At 40.4% G+C, this 22,058-nt stretch overlaps 2 protein-coding genes across 7 annotated transcripts in view; both read right to left on the reverse strand.

The window, feature by feature from the left end:
- Positions 1-3,229: 3,229 nt before the first annotated feature.
- LOC131879335 (latrophilin-like protein LAT-2) lies at positions 3,230-13,590 on the reverse strand. Its single transcript, XM_059225624.1, has 2 exons — positions 13,419-13,590; positions 3,230-6,215 (listed from the first exon to the last, which is right to left on the reverse strand). Exon 2 carries the CDS (start codon positions 5,891-5,893, stop codon positions 3,791-3,793), a length of 2,103 nt encoding a protein of 700 aa, XP_059081607.1. The 5' UTR covers positions 5,894-6,215; positions 13,419-13,590; the 3' UTR covers positions 3,230-3,790.
- Positions 13,591-15,613: 2,023 nt separating this feature from the next.
- Positions 15,614-22,058, reverse strand: part of LOC131879009 (zinc finger transcription factor ref-2-like) — an 8,030-nt gene continuing 1,585 nt past the window's right edge. Inside the window, exons 1-7 of one of the 6 annotated variants that reach the window (XM_059225201.1) lie at positions 21,617-21,838; positions 17,480-17,644; positions 17,169-17,300; positions 16,869-17,106; positions 16,681-16,808; positions 16,279-16,610; positions 15,614-16,210 (exon numbers count right to left, since the gene is read on the reverse strand). In XM_059225201.1, coding sequence (XP_059081184.1) covers positions 15,915-16,210; positions 16,279-16,610; positions 16,681-16,808; positions 16,869-17,106; positions 17,169-17,300; positions 17,480-17,523 — 1,170 coding nt within the window. In that variant the 5' untranslated portion in view covers positions 17,524-17,644; positions 21,617-21,838 and the 3' untranslated portion in view covers positions 15,614-15,914. Of the gene's footprint in view, positions 16,211-16,278; positions 16,611-16,680; positions 16,809-16,868; positions 17,107-17,168; positions 17,301-17,479; positions 17,648-18,178; positions 19,761-21,616; positions 21,839-22,058 lie in introns of those variants that run through there. The other 5 variants (XM_059225200.1, XM_059225203.1, XM_059225202.1 and 2 more) reach the window with 5 other exon arrangements.

Here is a 22,058-nt window from a genome sequence, read left to right on the forward strand (position 1 = left end):
CAAAATAGCCAAATCGTAACCTTCATTTTTATAGTGCTGAGGATTACATTCATTAGCGGTTAGAAAAGCCCGTAAAAAAACAAAACCAAATAAAAAAAATGTTCGTGTCTGGGCATCAATATTATGCTACAATCAGGGACCATCGTTCCGGGCCGGGGCCTTGGACGGCCCATTTCGGGGGCCTGCCAAATCATTGATATTCCTCAACTCAGTCCAAAAGCACATGAAGTTGATCCACTTCAGGAAAATGAAGACCATCGCTCAGATAGCCCAAGATTGTAACCTTGTAGCTGGGAGGGGATCTTTGTTCGGCAATCCATTTCTTGATAGCGCAAAATTGTGGGCCTAGGAAGGAATTGCGACAAGTGATGTGCTGTATGCGCACTGATTTTTGCACTCGATTACTATGACCGTGTTGGCAAGAACTACAAGACGTATGCAACAGCTCGTGGGAATTTCTCACAAATACCGAACGAATTTAAATTTTTAATTTCTGCCAAAAATGGATGTAAAGCTTTATTTCTTAAGCTGGGGACCTCTTTAGACTGACCACGAACCATGACTTAATAGAGGCACACTTGGGATACAAAAAATGCTGTCAGTTGCTACATAGTTAAAGACAAATATTGTTATTGGAAATTGCATGGAAAACCACCACTCATGTCCTCAAAAAGCTCAAGAATGAAATATCCTGAGAGGTTCCTTTTCTTCGTGGACGTCCCTACACCTTTTCCGTAACCAATATCATCATAAGGCTCTCCTTTAAGTTTCTATTTTTTCCGATATAACCTTGTTTTAAAGTGCAAAAATTCAAGACCCATAGTGTAGCAGACATCCCAAAGAAGATATCCAAGTTGGAAAACTACCCGTCCGTGAATGAAAGTCTTGGCCTGGTTCATATGCGCCTTCTGAAGGCCGTCGGAGACTTCATTTTAGAACTTTCAAAGGCTTTTATTTCTTCAAGAAGATAATTAGCAGCTTTTGTCAAAGTAGATTCTCCTGTAGCAATATAAAGTATGTAAAAGATAACGTTTCAGGGCGTTTCAAAGATGTTTTGAAATACTCTTATTAAAGAAAAGAAATCGCAACTCATTTACTTTTTCTGTCCTCAAGTAAAGCCCTAGCCACGTGTCTGTAAAGAGCACATACATTTGTCTTATATTCCATCATGCTTGCTTTAAAATGTAAAAATAAGATTTATAGAATCAGATTTACTCTTATTTGCAATAAGACGAAACAATTTTGTCTGGTCCTCAATTTGACCTTCTGAACGTGGGTTGAATCCTTTGAGTTGAATTAAATTGTAAGCTCTGTTCGTTTGTTACAGAGTCAGATGGTAGCTCACCCGTTAGGCCTACCATCTGATGATGGCACAACCAACTTTAATTATTACCTCACCGTAGGGATTGACCACATCTGGACCCATTTAAACTGTTTAAGGAGCACATCATTCTGCAATTTAGATGCCCTTAAACCAGGATTCGCAAACTGGAAAGCGGTTGCTCTGCTAATACCGTACAGCAATTAGCCTAAGTTTTGAGCAGTTTGTACATTGCTGTTTGAGATCAGCTCTAGTTGTGAGAGTGGTACTTTGTCATATTTGAAGGTCATCATTATTATTTGTCTTTTACTGATAACTAGGAGTTGGAAAGATAATCTTTTTAGGTTACATTAAGTTTTCAACTATTTCGGTCATTTTTGGTTAAAAACACTTTTTCACGAATTTTAACCATAAAATATCTTAAAACCAAGGATTTTTGGGTAAATTCAAGGATTTTGGTCATTGTTAAGGGGAAATTTAGGAAAACTAAAGAAAGGAGGGAATTTTAGGTCTACCTTGGGTGACACTATTGGCCTCTACATAGATCTACATAACTTCTATTACCTAGTGGCGATTAGTGACCCTCCGATCGTTTGTCGCCAAAATAATGTTCGAAAATGCAAATAAGCGCTATCTTGAGCTAAGAATCAAAATAGAGGGCCCGCTCTAGAAGACTGGCAAGATGCTGATGGAAGTGGGCGAACCTTTCGGGGTCCATCCTTGAAGCATTAGTGAGTGGAGTACGTTCTTTATGCAAAAACGGCGGACCCCTTAACGGCAGATGTCCAACATGGAGAGGGTTACCAACCTCCATTAAACTAAAATTGGATCATTCGTTGTATGGTGTAAGGTTTTTCAATAGACCCTTTTCACGAAAAATTGAGACTCAAAATGATCAAGCAAGGGAGGGGGAGGTTTTTTTTCTGGATTTCATATTCGAAACCAGCGACCTGCTGATGACTGACAAGAAGGCTGGGGGAAAGTGGTTGAGCCTTTCGGTGTCCATTCTCAAACCATTGATGACTTAATGCAAGAACGGTGAATCCCTTTACTAAAGACCAGACCAAGGACAAAGATCTTGGGTTACGAAAGTCAGTCTTTAGATGGCCAAAAGTCAAAGGTTTGCCAATTTCCTTTGGACTAAAATTGGATCATTCATAGTCTGTTGATAGGTTTTTCAAAAGTCCCTTTTAAGGGAAAAGATGTTTTTTACTGAGGAATCTTCATGGAAATTCAAATTTTGGCTGATGTAAAGGCAAGACTCAATCCAAAGAGCAAGAACATCGTGAAAAACAATAACCAAGCAAATTGTACCTTAAAAAACACCATCATACTTGAATCACTGAACAAAAAGAAAGCTTTTTATAAAATCACTTTTGCGTTTTCGGAACTTATTTTAGGCTAATTTACATACTTAAAAACAACTATTTTGACCAAGATAACTAACCATTTTTCCGACCCTTACTGATAACATTTTGTATTTCCTTTGAATAGAAACCGTATTGGCTGAAGGATTTGGGCTTTGAGCATTGAGCTTTCGTCAGACCTGTATGAACCACGTAGGCTTTATTAGAAGGGCGTTACGTTTACGTTTCCGAAAATGGGAACGAACTATTATAAGTTTTCCAATAATTCTTGGTAACTGTTTTTACTTGTGTGCAAGAAAAATGATCGGTTAAGTTTGTTATCAAAGTACGATGTTGAACTTTTTTTCACTAATCGATAGCTTTCAATAATTTTCATTTATGGGAAGAAAACTTCGCCTTTGGCGTTCAAGTTGAAAAACTATGTACTGTAAAGTAACTAATTTTCGCATGCAACTAATTTTCGAGATTTTGCGCTGAAAGGTTTTCCTCGAAAATAAATTCTCTTGATACGTAAAGGGACACAATGAAATAAAAACACACATTTGAAGAAAACGCGAAAATTTATTCCAGGTAAATAACTTTCCAATAAAATTCGCGAAAAACAAAAAAAAAATTGCTTTAAGTATTTAAAGCTCACACAGTATGTTTGTACTATATGGCTCCTAGATTGATATTTGGCAAATTATGAGGTTCTTTACAATTGCTAGGCTGCAATATGCGGCAAAGCATGGGAACAATTGAAATTCCAGTACATCATGATGAGCAACTGGACTCGAATGAGTATTCGTCTCCCTCTGAACTGGATGAAAAGAGGATGAATTTTCTTTTGAAGCACTCATTACCTCCTCATTTTTCGAATGAGGTTATGGACATCAAATGAAAAGGAGGTATTTCAAGAATGATAACTTTTCCTGATCTACTCTACGTATGTTTGACAAAGAGCAATGGTAAGAACAAGTTAGCTTGTGGGAGGAAGCTGGTAACGAGTTTTGATTCCATCTTCAGATATCAAGGAGCCTCAGGAATTCACATTCCGATGATTTGGCCTCCTAAGGTAGGTAAAGAACATCTTCGTGTGCATAAGTTATTGGCTTTGGTAAATTTATGACAAGGACATGGTTCGACTTTCATTGGATTTTTGGACAGTGTGGTTTCTTCTCGAGTCGTCACTAAAATCAGAATGTGTCTTGATCTTTCGCTTGACGATATCTCTCAATTTGGAGCCCAAAACCACATGAAAGCAGAAGATGAGAAATCCTTGGAGAGCGTTGAGCACTGCGAAGGTCACGGCCAAGTAATAGCTCGAACTTACTTTAGCCACGAGCCCCAAAACCCAGGTGACACCCAAAAAGAGTGCCAAACTCAGCCATCCACGGGCTTGACTGTAGAAATGAGGCCGGGGATGAATTCGGAACACCTTCACGATGACGAGAGAGAGCATAACCACATTGATGAAAGTCACCAAAAAGATTGGAGTGAGAAAGCTCACATAGAACAAGCTATTTGGGCTCATCCAGCACGCCTGGTCCGTTCCATAGGTTTGATCCTCGAGGGCAGCATGATCCACGATGAGAGAAATGATTATCAGGGCCAAAGGAATGCCATACCCCAACACAAGATACTGCTTCATGCGATTAGCTTCGGATTCAAAGACTTCAACTAGCAATACGTAGATTTGGTGGCCAGCGAACAAAGACCATGCAAACGATACCAAGAGGAAGTATTGGAGACCCAGAGCCACTGCCTTGCAGACTAAGGAATGATCCGTTTGATCCATGCCAAAGAAAATCAGGATCTGAACGGCAAGCAAGTTGGCGCAAAACTGCTCGTTAATCCGAACTCGATCGTTGTATTCATTGCTGTTTAGGGTTCGGAAGAAGAATATGGTTCCAATCAACCCCACCGATGAAAGCGCACATCCAATAAGGGTGAGAAGTCGAAGAACTTCCGTGGTAGACTCGTCCAGATCGATGATATTCAAAATGACCGCAAAATTGGTCAAGTGATTGCAACTGCACGTGGTAACGCCATCGGAATTTTGAATGGTTTGGCAGCCATCATTCGACCAATTGGAGGATTTAAAGTTCCAAAACACGCATTGAGGTTCTACGGTTTGGCCTTCAATCGGCGGAAGTTTGACTTGCTTGAAGTGAAGGGTCACGGCTTGATGAAGGTTTTGGTTCGTCACGTTCCCATCAGAGTCGAAAATGGCAACGCTTTTCAATGCTGCAATGTTCCCTGTATTGAGGATTTCTTTAACGATTGAGTTTTTGTATTTGATTACTCCAGCCAATAACGAATTCTCATGGGTTCGTAGGCTGGGCTGATCTGGTAAGTTGACGCCTTTGAACGAATCAAATACGTTGGAGCCGAATTGCTGATTATCTCGTCGTAGGATGGAAAACGATCCCACGGCATCAAAATCTATGTCGATGGTCTCATTTGGCTGGAGAGCTCCACTCAACAAGCCAAGTGCTTGTTCGGATTTAATCAAGAACTCTTCCAAGGCTTCTTTGGGTCGTTTAAAAACGCGGCCTTCAACTTTTCGACCTGGAATTGAGCCGGTCAGTTTCGCCTCCAAGAGCTTCAGACCAATTTTAATCTTATCTTTTTTGTTTAATTCTCGGAACCTTCTCACTTCATGAGAGGATTTAATTTCCTGGAAATCGGCGATTGGCGCTTCTGTGACGTCGCTTCGTTGAGGATGGAACTCAAAATTAATATCCGTGTCACACCGGGTCTGTCTTATATGTTTCCGGCATTTCTTTTTTTTATCTTCCATTGAACCATCTCTCGGACACTCAAAGCAGATATACCAAAACTTGTACTTCGGATCTTGGCCGGTCTCTGCCAGACTTTGGGAACTCTCAAATTTGGTATGGCATCCGGATTCTGAATAGCAACTTCCTTGCAACTCTTTTGTGACATTGATCCAATGGCGCTTTGGTTTATCCTTACAATAGTTTTGACAAGTGGCCAATGAGTCCAGGCCATACCAAGCCTGTTTGATATTGGGCATGGAAACCTTATCCGGGCAAGATATCGGTTCACTCGGAAGCTTGGAGGGAAACGAGACCACGATTTGGGTTTCATGGGTACATTCACAAAAACAGTCCCCTTCGAACGCATTCAGAAGGCCGAAATGTCTACCACACACCAGCCAAAAGACGATTTTCATGGCCACTCTCTGATCCGACACCACCATGATCACAATGCAGGTCAAGCTTGACCATAGACGAATCCTCTGTTGGCTAACTCCCACCGGATGCCCGATCGGTGTTATCTATTGTAAGAATTATTGTTGTTTTTCCTCCGTTGACATTTACTTTCGGCGAACTTGTTTATGAGACTAAACAGTATTGAACTCGTATCCCACATGAATCATCATGCTGTGCTTCTTCCTCTCTTGCATTCGATGCTATATGCCAGCCTCTGTGTCGTCATCCGCCTCTTCGAGAACTCATGAAAATCACTAGGGATGGGATCGACCAGTGGATGCGGTTTTGCATTACCTAACAACTGATGGCCTGCATTAAAAACAGAGTTAAACCACTATAATATAGAGATGGCTTCAGATTTGAATCAAAACGAACTATTGCGGAAATGAATCTAAAACCTTCTAAAATGAAATATAAATGTGAAGACTAGAGTGATAATTCCTCAAAATCACTTGGCATTTTTAGTTCGAAACATAATACTGATACTTAGTAAAATGCAAATGAAATCTACAAATTTCCCCAAAACATGCTGATTACTGCATCGGCTTTTTTGGTTTGGTTTTTCACGGGCTTTTCTAACACCTACAAGGAATGTAAGCCCCAATTCTATTAAAATGAAAGGTTGTATTTCGTTTATTTCTAACTTTTAATCTTTATATAACATTTGGTATACTAAAGAATTTGCTGAGCTAGTCCTTGAATGTAGGGTTGATCTGGAATGCTATCTAAAAATTTGTCCAAGTCTGACTTGAAAAAAGCTAACGGCTCAAAAACACCTACGTATACTATGTTTATCTTTACTTTTCTGCCTATCCACAACTTGCACATTTCGATCTGTTTTTTTGCTGGCTATAAGCAACCCATTCTTGTAATCTTAGCTTTGTCTTATTTCATGTCAGCTATTTTAGCAGCCTTGAAAAATTTCTGTTTTCTAATATACCTATTTTCTTACTAGTTTCGTAAAGAATTTTTTATGAGAATTATAAACATTCATCACTATATAGTCGTTGTTATATCACTCTCATCCCGATCCAATGCCCGGATGATCTTTCAAATCACATCTAGTTAATATCATCCCTAATGTTGACTTCACTGTTCGCACCGTTTCTATCCGCGTCATTTTTCCAGAAGCCAAGTCGGTAAGGGCATTAGTTAGACAAGGTTCAAGCCAGTCGTGCTTCAAATCCCCCTAGGTGTCTTTTTAGGTGACTCTAGTAGAGCACTGGATTGAACTTCCTCGGCTCATGCACTAGACTGGTGGTCTACACTACGCCTTGTACAGGACCATGGATGGCCGAGTGCCTTGTTTGTAGTAGACAAAGCATGTAACGAAAGGTTTGTGTGCACCATTGGCCTCCACCAAAAGCGAGCGAGCTTAAAGTTTCCCAGCTTTTCTAGGGAGTGGCAGAAACAAAGAGTTAGCTTGACTTTTGAGATCAATTGCATCCTAATTTCTTCTTGATAAGCATGAGCGCAGTAAAAGTTTCAGCATTATGGGCTCTAACTCCTGAAAAATACATCTATGTGAGCGTCGACGACATCATGTCCCCCCACCCCACCCACACACACACACACGAACTTGTTCATACACGTGAGATAAGGTTAAAATTGTTTTTAGTCTAGCCGGAAAGACGCCTCAGCTTCCGCTTTAAAACTCGAAATTAGCGTTGACAAAAAGAATTAAAGATGGGCTTTGTTCCACGAATCGGTCCAATCTTCACTGTTGTCCTCTTGAAACACGGATAGTTGAATAACAAGGCGTATTCAAATTGAAAGAAAGCTCTTGGGGAAATGCATTGCCAACGAAACATGATTTTGGCATTTCAAATCCCACAGAAGGCTTACATTAGAGATTTCAAATCGTCTCAGTCAAGGCTTGCAGAAATTTGAGCGGATTTTCAGTTTTATCGGTTTCTACATCAATTTTTTTGTGCCAGCCCTTCATAGACTCGGATCAAAAAATCGATCGTGATATGCTGATTATTCAAGATTGACTCATTTGCAAATTAATATAAGAAGTGGTTACTTCGATTTTCAATTTGAAAATTGTACTGAAACTTATTGGCTCTGCAATAAACCATTGTTCGAAGATGAAACAACCATCTATTCTGATCAGGGCCCTTATTTGCAACGTCACACGGCCCAAAGAAAACGGGAAGAGGCACGGTAGATTACTAAATAAACTGCTCTTGCCGTGCCCTGAAAGCAATTTCTTTTCCGGACATTATGTGACCCAGGGCACTAATCATAAATTAGATTCTGATAGAATTAGCCAAAAACAACACAAACGCATTAAATTTCACAAAAAAAGAATTGGCCCAATCGGCCCTCTATTTGGTAGAGGCTGAATGGCAATGACCCCTCTGAAGTGTAGAAAGTAAAACATATTTCGTGAAGCGTAAGGGGGCTACGTCTTGTTCTTTCTTCTATTGAATAAGGAAACTTTTTACACAGTGCAGTATCATGATTTCCTTTGCCCGTTAGCCGGTAAAAAATACGTTAGTGGTTATCTAATTTCGCTCTACAAGCGGTTTCTTAAACTTCTTGCGAAGCAAGCATTGTCATTTTGACATCAGCATAAACCTGATAAGAGTTCATTAGAGCATTTCTAAGCCCGATAACTTTGAATCTTTTTGCATGGCCTGGTATACATCCCCTCTCTCACACATTATGCACACATTACGACGATTCATCTAATTTTAGGGATGATTTTTCTCTTTTTGGCAAATTCATTGTTTGCTTAGGACAACAGTGGCAAAATAGAAACATCAGATTTCTCGGAAAAATAACAAATATGCATCGTGGGATAGGGGGCCTGAACCGCAAAGTATAGAATTGCCTCCGGGGTGCTCTCAAATGACTTGAGAGGCTTTATATTTTGGCAATTTGTTGTCTTTTGTGTTTAATATTTCAATTATTTCTTATTCGAATCCTTATCAAGCCAGAAAAGCTCATATTTTTGCAACAATTTGGTATTCTCTTCTCTCTATGGATGAACCCTTATTACAAACAAATGAGTAATTCAACACGTTCCAGTTTAACGTGCACTCAACAGGCTATTAAGCTTCTACGTTGGCTATAATTGTCCTGGGTTGGGGACAAGCTCATGGAGGCTTTTGAAGACGTACAGTATCAGGTAGCTTTCGTACCTTCTTTGAACACTGTACAGTCCCAACTTTTTTAGTCCCTCCCAAAACGAAAAGCTCTCTCATTTCTGAGAGAGTTTCCTGTTTTTCCTAGTAAAACATTTGTGGACTTGTTCGACTTTTTGACAAACTGCTGAGCTCATTGGAGCCCAAATGGGCGAAGCATATTCAAGATGTGACTGAACAATCGACTTGTGCAGAATTAGCATTGTGATACTACATCTGGACTTCCAACGTCCGATATTACCAACCACACATTTGAAAAGATTTACCCATCTTCAACTGGATATGTTAATTTGGAGGACTACGTACACTTAAACCCTTCATGAATAAAACTTGCAGATAATAGACGAAAAATATTAAGCAAGTTTTATTCATGAAGGATTTAAGTGTACGTAGTCCTCCAAAGTAAACAGATAACAAAGTAACAGATAATAGACGAAAAATATTAAGCAAGTGGGGTATTCAAAGGTGTTTACCCAAAGATCATTGTGCGGAATTTCATTCCGTTCAGAGCCATATTACTCTCAAGAGTAACCCAAGAGTAGATTCTTTCTAGGTCCTTTGCAAGACTAGTGGAATCTTGGCCATTCCTACTGAAACTAACTTGGTGACGTCACCATAAGAAGAAGTACTGGCAGTAATACTAGGCTTTTGAAGCGGGGCAACGAATATTATAAACAGGAGGGGGTCTTACCTCTGATCCCTTCAAAATATACATTTTATCGAACTCTATGTGCGTCCTTATGTTATGAAGTCCATATTTTTATCTCTTTCTATGAATTATACTGGGTGCACCATATCATTGTACATATGTATATACATTTTTTCATGGCGTCGATAACCGTGTCAATGAGAGGCCTGGTTATTTTTTCATTTATTTCAGGCATATGTTGCATGGGATAATTACTAACCATTTTCGAACACATTGCAGGTTTGAATTTGAATATAGACAAAACAGCCTCTTTAATGTGAAAACACTGCCAGAGAGAGTTTGGCCAAACTTGACAAGTTGAAGCAGGGCAACGATGGAGCCCTGGGGAACACCTGACTTGTCATCATGTACGTATATCACTAAATGATCCTTCAACCTTCACTATTTGCTTCCTATCATTAATGAAGCTTCTGATCTATTCGAGAACCTTACCAATGTCATGAAGTCTATTCAGCAAAAGGCCATGATCTAACTTATCGAAGGCCTTGGCAAAATCAAGATAGACAACAACAACTGACTCATGTCTCTCTAGTCCCTCAATGATATGTTCTATATGTTCAATCAGTTGGGTAACCCAAGGACTCTAAAGAGAAATTTGAACTTTGGATGCTTTTGCAAAAAAAAACCCACAAATTTATTGGAGTCCAAACCAGTCGAATAAAACAGGTGTTATATCTCTTAAGATATATTATTCCATGATTATGAAGCATCCAAATGAGTTCAAAGAACATTATGTAGCTCAGAGCTACATTTTTGTAGCCCTGGATTGAGGGCTATCCATAGAGTGAGAACCATATTTTCATAACAAGTACACCAAATTGCTTGAAATTTGGTCAAGATGTTTCTGAAACAATTTTCTTTAAATAGTATTATTAGCAAAAAAATATTGTCATATTGTGTTTAGAGCAAATTCTTGCTTTATCAAGAAACTGTAATTAGCACTTTTCAGTTGTGTACTTCAAGACCTGTTATTTTTTTTTATCTTTTATTTTTTTGTGCGGACTTCCTTACCGCTACCGGGATTGGAATCCCAGCTGTTCAAGACAAGAAGATTATTTATTTTACTTGACTTTTATTTATATATATTATTTGATCGACCAACGAATTGGAGTTGGCTGATCTGGCTAATCCTTGAATATAAGGTTGATCCGGAATTTTAATCAAAAACTTATCCAAGTCTGACTTAAATCCTGCTATTGGATCAACGCCTACATAAGCCCTACGAATATTTGAGGGCAGCAAATTGAACAATGAAGGAGCCCGAGAAGGAAGAGAGGTGGACTTCATTGTTTTAACTAGCCTGGATTCTCGAGGGCTTGAAGGTGCTCTCGAAACGCACGTTAAGCCTGTACGGTCACTACAATTGACCCTAAATCCTGGTTTGGGACAAAGCTCATGAATGCTTTTGAAAACGTGCAATATCAGATACCTTTCGTACCTTCTCTGAGTAATGTACAATCCCAACCGTTCTAACCTCTCCCAATACGAGAGCTCTCTCATATCTTCAATGTCCCTAGTAAAACATCTTTGGACCTGCTCGAGCTTTTGCAAACCTGCTGAACTAATTGGAGCCCAACATGGACGAGAGCATATTCAAGATGCGGCTGGGCAATCGACTTGTATAGAGTTGCATCGTGATATGATACTATCTGTGGACTTAACGTGCGATATATCCAACCACATGTTTGAAAAGCCTACCAACTTTCAACTGGATATGCTCATCGAACTTTCCATTATCTGGAGGCTACACCTAAATCCTTCATGGATGAGACCTGCTCAATGTCCTTACCGTCATCATCTAATAGTGGAGTGTCTAATGGCGTCGACCCAAAGGTCATTGAGCGGAATTTCATTCCATTCAAGGCCATGTTACTCGCAGCAACCCAGGAATAAATTTGGTCTAGGACCTTTGCAAGACAACCGGAATCCTGACCATTCCTACCAACTACCAATTTTGTATCATCAGCATACTACTACCAAGCTTCTGAAGCGGAGCAATGAAGATAATGAAAAGGAGAGGACCCAAAATGGAGCCCTGAGGGACACCAGACTTGACATCTGTATGTCACTAAGCGATTCCTCAACCTTAACTAATTGTTTCCTACCGCAAATGAAACTTCTTAGCCAATTGAGAACCTTGCCTTGGATCCCAATCTCATGGAGCCTGTTAACTAAAAGGCCATGATCTACCTTGTCAAAGCCTTGGCAAAGTCGAGATAAACTACATCGACTGATTCATGGCTCTCCAGTCCCTCAATAACCTGCTCTATATGCTCAATCAGTTGGGTAACCGTGCTAAAAAGTGGTCGGAACCCATGCTGGCTAGGAGAAGGACTTCATGTATATCAAGAAATTCAACAAGTTTGAACTTCATGATTTTCTCAAACACCTTCGCAATATTCGAAGTGAGAGAAATTGGCCTGTAGTTACTGGGGAGTGTCTTATCTCTCCCTTTGAAAATTGGACAACATGAGCTACCTTCAGAGAAGAGGGAACTTGCCTGGTCCAAGATGCAACGCATCAAGTACGAGAAAACAGGAGCAAGAACCTGTGAGCATCTCATCAGAAACTGAGATGTCACTCCATCAGGGCAAGGAGAGTCGAGAGTCTCAAGTCCCTGATGGCCTCTAAAGCATCCTGATCTGTGACTACAAGATCATCTAAATGCTCAGCTTGACATGCCTTGCCAGTCCCAACAACTCATCAATAGAGCAATGGACTGTTGCTCCTAAACTCAGTGGAGTTGAAAACACACTAGAGAACTGATCTCCAAGTATGTTGGCCATAGTCCCTACATTGTCTATGGCTTCCCCATCGACCTCAAAAGGCCCTACAGGGTGTTTGATCTTCCTCTTAGAGTTTGCATAAGAGAAAAACGCCTTTGGATTCGACCTCACCGCTTGAACATTAGAAGTCATTTTAAGTATATTTGCATGCCTGGTTTGAAGCACATACCATCAATGGTTACAAAAATGATATTAGTCACATATTTTGTTTAATAGTTATGCCAATAATTGACATTAAGAAATTTCCCTATCAAAAGTTTAGGCCTAACTTGGCGGGTGAGGTTTGGTGATCATAAAAAGTGGCGTTTCCTTGCTTTAGTGTCCTTGGGTAACCGTACTAAAATGCGCTCGGAGGAACTCTGACTTGGAGGAAGGACATCATGGACTTCAATAAATTCAACAATTTTGAACTTAAAGATCTTCTCAAACACCTCCGCAATATTCGAAGTGAGAGAAATTGGCCTATTGTTACTGGGAAGCGACTATCTTCCCCTTTGAAGTTTGGAACAATATGAGCTAATTTCAGGGAAGTAGGAAATTTGCCATGGTCTAAGATGCAACGCCTCACATACGAGAAAACGGACAACCTGTGAGAATCTCATCAAAAAACTGAGATGTCACACCATAGGGACCACGAGAACTTGAAAGGCTTAAGTCCAAAGTATCTTGATTGGTCACTGCAAGATCATCCAATTTCTGAAATTTGAATTGCATCTTTTTGCACAGACGCATCGCAAAAACCATCAATCCTGTAAAATCCCCTAAACTTCAGCCTTGTAGTCAAACGTCAGCGATAAATATCGGAGAAAACATCATTTTCATATTGGCTTTTATAGGCTCAAATTTCATGTCGGTTTTTACTTACTATACTGGCATGTTGAGTCCAGATTCAGTTTCAGTTTCCTCCAGCGTTTATTTGTTTTCAAATTTCGTCCCTGGAGAGTGGAAAGATGATTTAATGATGTCTATTCCAGCAGGGTCTGGTCATAATCAGCATGCGTTTGTGAGCGAAAGCAAGTCGTAAATTCTAAATGCAAGGGACCAGTTTTGAAACGACAATCCATTATCTGTGATCGAAAATGCGAAATCAAAATTAGTGATGTTCTAGGCCATTGCCAGGGTAGTAGCAACGAAATTGCGGTAAATCGTTAGTGTTTTCCAAAAGGGAACTTTACTGCCATTATATTTTGGAAATGTGTAACTGTAACGACCCAAAAACCCTAAAAAATACTCGTTACTCGTTCTATTTACTTCAAACATTTAATTTGATCAAATACTGTCGACGTTATCACTTTTGAAACATTGCGCAGACAGTTTCAAATAACAGCAAATAAAAATAAACCGAAGTCAACAAATCAGTTTACTTACGAATTGATTTATCAAGAAAGCTAAATTGATTTTGCAATGCAACAACCTAACTTCTGGTATATGTTCAAAATCCCCACCCTGAATATATATTTGTTTTGACTTTTTTAAATTTGTCTTTTGCCTGCCAATTTTCAAATCTAAAAAAGCCATTAGGCATGTGTTAGATCGCCATATGATTGAAACTGTTGACGTAATTCAAATTTGGAAAAGAGCATGGCCAAAAATGGGAGCAATGCAGTGCTCAGCAAATCAACAATATCAATGCGTAATATGTTGGCAGGAAAAACATAAATTTTAAGACCATTTGAAACGAAATTGTAACCATTGATTTTGCAAAGAATGGTCTTGATGAGGCCAAAAAAGCCTGAAATATTGGTCATCTAAAATTTTGTAAAAGTAATTGTAACTAGTAACGCCATTACATTTCTTTTCATTGAGTTTTGAGCAGTTGTGTAATGAATTACTCTTTTCGGCCAAAGTAATTGTACGTATGATCCGTTCCTTTTATTGGGGAACGACCAACGCCCTGGTCATTCCTAATTTTGTTACATGTTTTGAAGGAATTATGAAGCTTGAATAACTTTTTTAACAGTTTTTCTCCCATACAGTTGTCAACTATTACTTACTTGTTTTACTTGCTTCTGCCATTGTTGTAAGATTGCACGCGCAATCAATGATGATCCTAGTTCAGTATTATACAAATTAAAGGATGAAAACGCGTTTCAGAACGAAATGATCACCTGAGACTAATTTTTTGAAAGTCAAGGATTGAATCTTGGATGGAGAAAAGATCCAACTTATAAAGTACGAAATTTTCTTAATCTAAGACTCACTCGCTTTAAAGAGTTCGGCTCTGGTTAGTGGAACATGCAATCAGCAAGGGCAAAAATAATAATTCACACCTTCAAAAATTGGCAAATTTAAAGATTCATATCTAAAACAACCAAAGGAAAGCTTGAAGGATTTCCATCAAGCTTAGCGCGGTAAAATACCGGGAAGTTCAATCTTTCTTCATATCAGAATTTCAGAAATATGAGCAGACATTTTTGCAATCCCAATTGTCACTTTGCCCCTTCTATCATATTGTAAAAAAATAACATTGCAAATTACTGGACGAAAGGGATTTGTTTCCACAAAAAAACCGCAAACCATAACTCAAAGCACTCGTTAAAGATATTTTCAAAAGACACCGGATTTCTAATTCTATCCTCACTTTCTTTTCATCATGATTGAACGACATCATCATCAAACTTTGTTGCATGAATGCAAGCACGTTGTTATCAATCCAAATTGATGCTACAAAGAGCTATTACATCAACTGTTGATTTGAAATAACAGTTTTCGGGGCGTTTTGTTTCAATGACGCTTAAGTATATTACCAAAGCATGTTTTCAAAATATTATTTTGCCATATTATCTTGTTTGGCGCTCTGACAAACCTAAAGGAGTCACATTATATTTGAACCCAATTTCATTAATTGCAATACTGACTAACATTGATTAAGAGCATTACAGATTGCAGGATGTTGAATTAGCGGAAGCTGCAAAATAAACTGTAAAAATGCAGATCCAATAAGAGTGTCATTTAAATGAAAATACCAATCCAAAATTGTCCAACCTATAGTCGCTCACCAGATCTATTTATTGCGGACTTGCTAGCTAGGCGAAGTATGAATGGAATGAATATTCATGATCGAGTTTAGAAATGTAGGCATGCATTTCAACATTTCAACATTGCAATATTTATTTACATTACATTTCGTGTTCTTGTAGATATGTTCAACAGTTTTTCTTTTTCTGAAAATGCGGTACAAACTGATTCAGATGTGGAGAGTATGTGAAGATTAAAAAACATGATAAACTATATCTGTGGTGACTCAGCCTTATCCAATGGATTTTAAGTATATTTGGTATCAACATCACAGCCGAATTGTGATAAAAAGTTTTTGGGAAAAAAAAAATCAAACTGACTCTTTTAGGGGCAGTCAGAGGAATCAGAAACAGCAGAGAGACAAAGCTATGTTTGCCGATGCTAGCGTCATAAGGATACAGGCACTTAAGTCACCCAAATTAAATATTTTCTCGCTATAAAGGAGCTGAAATATATACATCATTGCCCATTCCAAACACCTGAGTAGCAAGGCCGACGTTGGGGTAACATTTTGAAGCACCATGAGGTACAGGAGAGTTCCTAAGGTCCCAAAAATGGCGGATATCCCAGAGGCCCCCACTAGAGTGGCATTGGCGCTAGGCCATTGGAAATGCGAGAACCCAATGTGATTCCAATAATCTGTAATAACCAATTTGAACCTTTGTCAGTACTCGAAATCTGCCGACAGAACAACAGGCTATTCTTACAATAGACACATCCGAATATGGACCCAACTCCCATCCAAACGCCCACCACAGACCAATGCTGTCCTTTGGAAATATGGATAAGCACCATGAGATAACCCGTGACCACGGTCACCATGAGCGTAGCTAGTATTCCAATGACATCCAAGGGGTCCTGTTTGCCAAACATATTCAGAGGCACAACCGATATCGGCCACGAGAATCCCACGTCCATGGACAGGATCGGTACCACTTGAGCGGGCTGACTGGTGAACAGAACTTGAGGCTGAGTTAGTAAAACTGCAGCCAAAATGTACATGACCAGGTTGATGAAAACGTAGGCGTTGAAGTTTTCTCTGTTGAACATCAATATGAAATGAATGTATGATTGTAATCGAAATGATTGTCCTATGATTCAGAACTTACAAAGCCAGAGTCATGGAGAAGATCCAAGTGAAGGTAGGCACTAGCATGAACACGAGGCTGGAGCTCAGTCTTGGGATTGTGTTACCGGAGATATCAATGGAAATGATCAAAGAGGTCGTCACGGCGCCCTAAACGGTAGAATGGTCAGCTAACGCAAGAGTCACGAATTCAAAACTAACCACATTTACCACAAAAATGAGTAGGACTCGATACCCGGATTGACCCCAAGGGAATTGCCGTTTGGTGCAGCCCAGGATGAGTGAGATGAGAATCTGTACAAAGGCTCGAAGTAGAATGCCTAGACACACATCTTGTGGCGATCGAGTTCCAATTTGAGTGGAATTGGAAACATGAAGTGAGATATCCGAAATCAGGAAGCACACCACGGCCACCAAGGCCACACACGCGTATCGTCTGCCCTTCCGTCTGAAATGGGTGTCATCAAAAGCAACCCGAAATCACTGCATCTTCATCATCGTATATCTTACTGCTCTGGAGTGGTTGGCTTTTTATGATTCCAACAACACGCGTAAGGCTTGATCTCCTCGGGTTGATAGGAAGTTTCACTGATTTCCTCATCACAATTGGTCGAAGGACCTCGAACTGTGTTGAGATTCGAGCTGAAACAAGGAAACCACTCGATCAGTCTATGCAAAAGGAAGTTCTTTTCAGCCGGAGGCGATTTCATTCCTCAATGTAAAAAAATGAATGAGACAATCATGTGGACGTACTAGATAGCATACAAAACACGATGAATGAACACAAATACCCATAAATAAACTTCAAAGAATCACTTCACCTCTCATCGGGCTCTTCGACTTTTTGTATTTCCATGTCCATCATTGGCGAGCACTCGTGGAAATACACTTGATAATCCGGATCACCATCCTGGTTTGGTAAAGATCTCGATTCAGCTGTTGGCCAATATTGTTCACCACTTCCACAAGAATAATACGCCAATGAACTGCTGCAAGAAGAGGAGGAATAAGGGGAAGCATTGCTGCGAAAGGAGGACGGGTCCAATGAGCACGAGGGTGGGTGCCGAGGCAAAGGGGCGGGACGGCCGGGACAAGCTCGGGTGCTTGTACTGAGACTAGTCAGATCACTTCGGCAGGTCAAGTAACTTGAAGAAGAAAACGACGACGACGACGAGGATGAGGCACAGGACGAAGAACTGCACCCTCTGCTCGGCGGCTTCATTGGAACACGCAATTCGGATTGATTTCACTGGTTGATTTTTTATTACTTTCAACCGACTGACTGACCAAATAGTAATTCCTGTGACGACAGTGAGGAAAACAAGTCGTTCGACGTGCTACTTCGTTGGAGAACAAGTTCAATTGAAACTAGAATTTTTATGAGATCCTGTGGTGTTAGTTGTGGGGGAAATTGTTTCCATGTCTAGGCTCGAGATGGATTTAGCATTTGTTTGAACAACTCGATCGCGATAGAGCGACGAAGTGAATATGACGTTTCGTACAAATGATGAAGACGTTGGTGAACTCGAAATTCGAGAATAGTTTATTCCATAAATTAAGGAGCCTGAATTATAACCGAATCGGGGTTTGATGGCGGATAAGGTCACAAAACAACGAAGAAACAAAAAATGATGAGGGAGGAAAGAAGGACATTGGTGTCCCATGAGGGAGGGGATAGATATTTAGATGAACCAGGTACGAACATGGCAGAGTTTGAGGGCAATGGTGAATCGATGATGTCTCATGGAGACGGAACGCCATTTTTACATAAATAATCTCGTCTTTGATGACAGTTATTCAAAAATGATGAGAGGGGTTACTAGTATAGACTTAGTGATGCAGGTGATGGTGATCATTTGGGTTCACTTTTAGCGCTTTAGCCGTCATTGGCCAATGGGTTGATATCAGAGAGAATGGATTGATGCTCCAGATTTTCAGGTGGCTCCTCATCAAACAAAAGTGGGATGCTGGGCATGCTCGTTAGTTTCGGGTAGGAGAGCTGAACTTCTACCTTCCGAGGACTTTCTGCCAAATGATCGATAAAATCAGAGTCGCCGTCATTGCGCGGATGCGGATCCGGAACAGTGAATGAGAAGTGATGAATGGTAGTTTCACTATCCGAAGAACTTGTGGGTGGGAGCATTTCTATCTTGGGACTAATGCACGGAATGCCCTCGGGCGAGGGCCTAGGCGATGAGGAGAGGCCACGCTTTTGATGAATGTTGATGTGACGATCGAGGTTTGACTTGTGATTCGTTGTATAGGCACACTCGGGTTCAGTGCAGAAAAAGGCTTTCTCCCCAGTGTGGATTTTAAAATGTCTCATTAGGAGAGCTTTACGCGGGAACACTTTGGGACATCCTCCCCAAGAGCATTTGTAACCGTCCGAATGGCAGGCCCTGATGTGCTGACGGTATTGAGTTTTGGTGTGGAAGGTGTGTCCGCAACATGGCTGGAGTCGCCCGTTCTCGAGAAAACCGTGCATTGTTCGAGCATGTCGAAAGAGATTGTTCTTCCGATCTGTCTTGTAGTCGCAGCCTTCTTGACCACAATAATGGAGTTTCCCAGATTTGTGCGATTTAAATAAGGCTGGCGGCGTATCGCCAGCCTCACTCGAATCGTAGAAGGAAACATCCGAGACGGACGACCGTCGGGTCTTCGCAGGCACCAAGCCATCCTTGGACTCGCCTTTGATCCCGCCCTCGCAACTCAAAATTCGAGGGTCAAATATAACAGGTCCCGAACTTTTCATATCAAAAGGATCCAACGACATACCTCCCGAGAACGAGGCCGGGGTACTTGCATGCGTTGAGGGCACAAATATTTGAGCGAAATGATTTGGCAAACCGTTCGTGTAAAACTGACTATAATCCAAAGGTGGAGGGGTGGGGCCCATGGGTGGGCAAAAGCTACCCGGTAGATCGAGAAGAAGAGGCGAACCAGACCCGGGCATCATCATACTACTATTGAAGTAGTGATTGTAATCATAACCAGGATAAGGCGCCATGAGTGAAGCTTGGCTGGATAATCCCCCGGCGGGTTGGTTCCAGTTGAAGTCGAAGAAAGACGACGCAAATTGTGGATTGGACATGATGATTTGGGCTGAAATGCATAAGGTTGGGCTTTCGATAAAGCAAATGTAAGGAAAGTTAAAGTTAAACTTTCACACCATTTTGATTACCACCGACGCAAGGTTTTAAATGTATATCCCTAAACCTTTTATTTGAACATTCATGACTAGATGTCGAAAAACTAGTTTTTTAGTTTAACTCCAGTTTTGTACTAGTTTGGGGCAAAACAACCTGTTGCGCAATCTTTACCATAAAATAACCTTAGACCGACGAGTTAGGGGGAAAATTGAGAGTTTTGGCCGTTTTTGGTAAAATCCACAGCGTGTAAAGAAATTAAGGGCCGCTCTTTGAGGCTTCTGAAAATCCTTTCCTCTTACTCAAAGAATAATTTGATCATATTGAATCTGCAGTTATCAACAAAAGGGCATATTGAAAAACCCAACACCATACCACGAATGATCCGAATTATCTCTGAAGGTCATTGGTAACCCTCTGATGTTTGGCCACCAAAAGATTGACTCTTGAAATTCCAAATTTCGGCCCTTGGTCCGGTCTGCTCTAAAAGGATTTATGGCATTTGTACGAGGTTCTCCAATTTCAAATGGTTTGAGGATGAACACTGAAAGACTCACCAACGTTCATTGGTCTTTGCCGGCCTTCAGGATGCCCCTAGCTTTGGTTCTGGCCTTAAGACTGCGCTCACTTGAATTTTCAGACATTGTTCTGACCGCAATCGCTCAGAGGGTTACTCATCGCCTCTAGGATATCGTTAGACCATTTGTAATATGCTACTATGTACTAAACAGAGTCTGGTTTTATGTCAAAGAAATCTTTGAGCAAGGAGAAATATTGCGAAAAACAGCCATGGAGGCCCTTAATTTCTTTACACCTTGTAGAACAACAACATTAAAGGCGAATTGTACGTTTCAGAGATGATTCTTGAGGATCATTTGATAGTCGACGTAGTTAGCAGATTTCAAGCAATTAAGCCTACGTGCTATTTTTCCATTTCTTGACATAATTGAGCTTCCCATTCGGGCCAAAACCGTGATGAAGACATGAGGTAAAAAAAAAAAAGATGACTTTGTTCAAGTTTCGGTTTCGAGAAATTGAAGAATTGAAGGAATAAGATTTCTAAAATCCAGATTTCTCGTGGAATGTAAAGGAATGAGGAATTGCCTTGAAAATTTCGTTCGGCATCATGACAAATTTCATATTATGCCGAGAATAAGATGATTGATTGGTTTGATTCCCTGTGGCATTGTGGACTCCTCGTTTTTTTTTTATGTAAAATTATAAAAGGATATATTCACTGCATCTAATGTATTATACCCTTGATGGCTTAATCAAATCCTACTTTTGTGGCAGAAATTAATATTCTACCTGGCTATCATTAAAAGGAACCGGGCCATAAAAAAATAAAGCTAAGGATCCATTGAAGGAGAGTTGGCTCTCCGTTTTCGCTTGAAAATTTTGATGATTGATTATGCTTCGTAACATTTCCAAATATATATTAACATATGACTCAATGTAGCTCATCCTGAGGAGCCACATACCCTTCAGGTCGTTCAAAGAAACTGGCGAGTCTTTGAACTTCTGAAGCGGACCCTACCAAATAACCAGAACCACCTCATCAACCCTTTCAAGAATCCCACTGCCCACACTCATGCCTAAGCCAAGTTTACACGCCCTTTCCTCAATTTCTCGCTCGTTGAAGTGTTCCTTTCTCTCCTCGGCATCGACGCCAATGAGGTGCTCAAGCATTTAACCAGCATAAAAGTTCAGAAATCCATCGATGGATAAGTTTGACTCGATTTCATCTTAAGACATTATGTCAAGTCTAAGTACTTGATGGATGCCACCCCTAAAGAGTATAACGTTCATTACCAAGGCGATTTAATCAAGCCAGAAATGTGCCAGGGCGGGTCCGAGTGGGAGTAGTTCGGGAGGATCGAGGTGCGAGGATGAGATGAGTCGATGAGTAGGTAGATGGCGAGAGGGCGAGTTTTGAGGCCACTCGTGATGGTGTCACCATAAAGAACGCCCCACCAACAAAATTCCAGACAAACTGACCCTCAAGTCTCACGTGTTCAATAAAAGGAGCCCTGAGGGTGCCCATTTGAGTCATAGCAAGGCCAAATACTCATCGCCATACAGCTTTTGATAAATGATTTGACTGAACTTTTCAAAAATATCATGGCTAGTTATTGCTAGCCATTTCAGATAGAAACTAATTTTGGATGCTGATCAAGTAAGCTAGTTGGCAGCAAGGTGACGGTCTGGTAGTTTTATTTGCGCCGAGCCAATCACAATTTTTGAATTGATGTTT

Source organism: Tigriopus californicus, chromosome 4 (genome assembly GCF_007210705.1).
Source record: "Tigriopus californicus strain San Diego chromosome 4, Tcal_SD_v2.1, whole genome shotgun sequence".
Taxonomy (NCBI): Eukaryota; Metazoa; Arthropoda; class Copepoda; order Harpacticoida; family Harpacticidae; genus Tigriopus; species Tigriopus californicus.

Coding starts and splice junctions, on each gene's coding strand:
- LOC131879335 (XM_059225624.1), bottom strand. CDS start 5,893: ATGGTGGTGTCGGATCAGAGAGTGGCCATGAAAATCGTCTTTTGGCTG.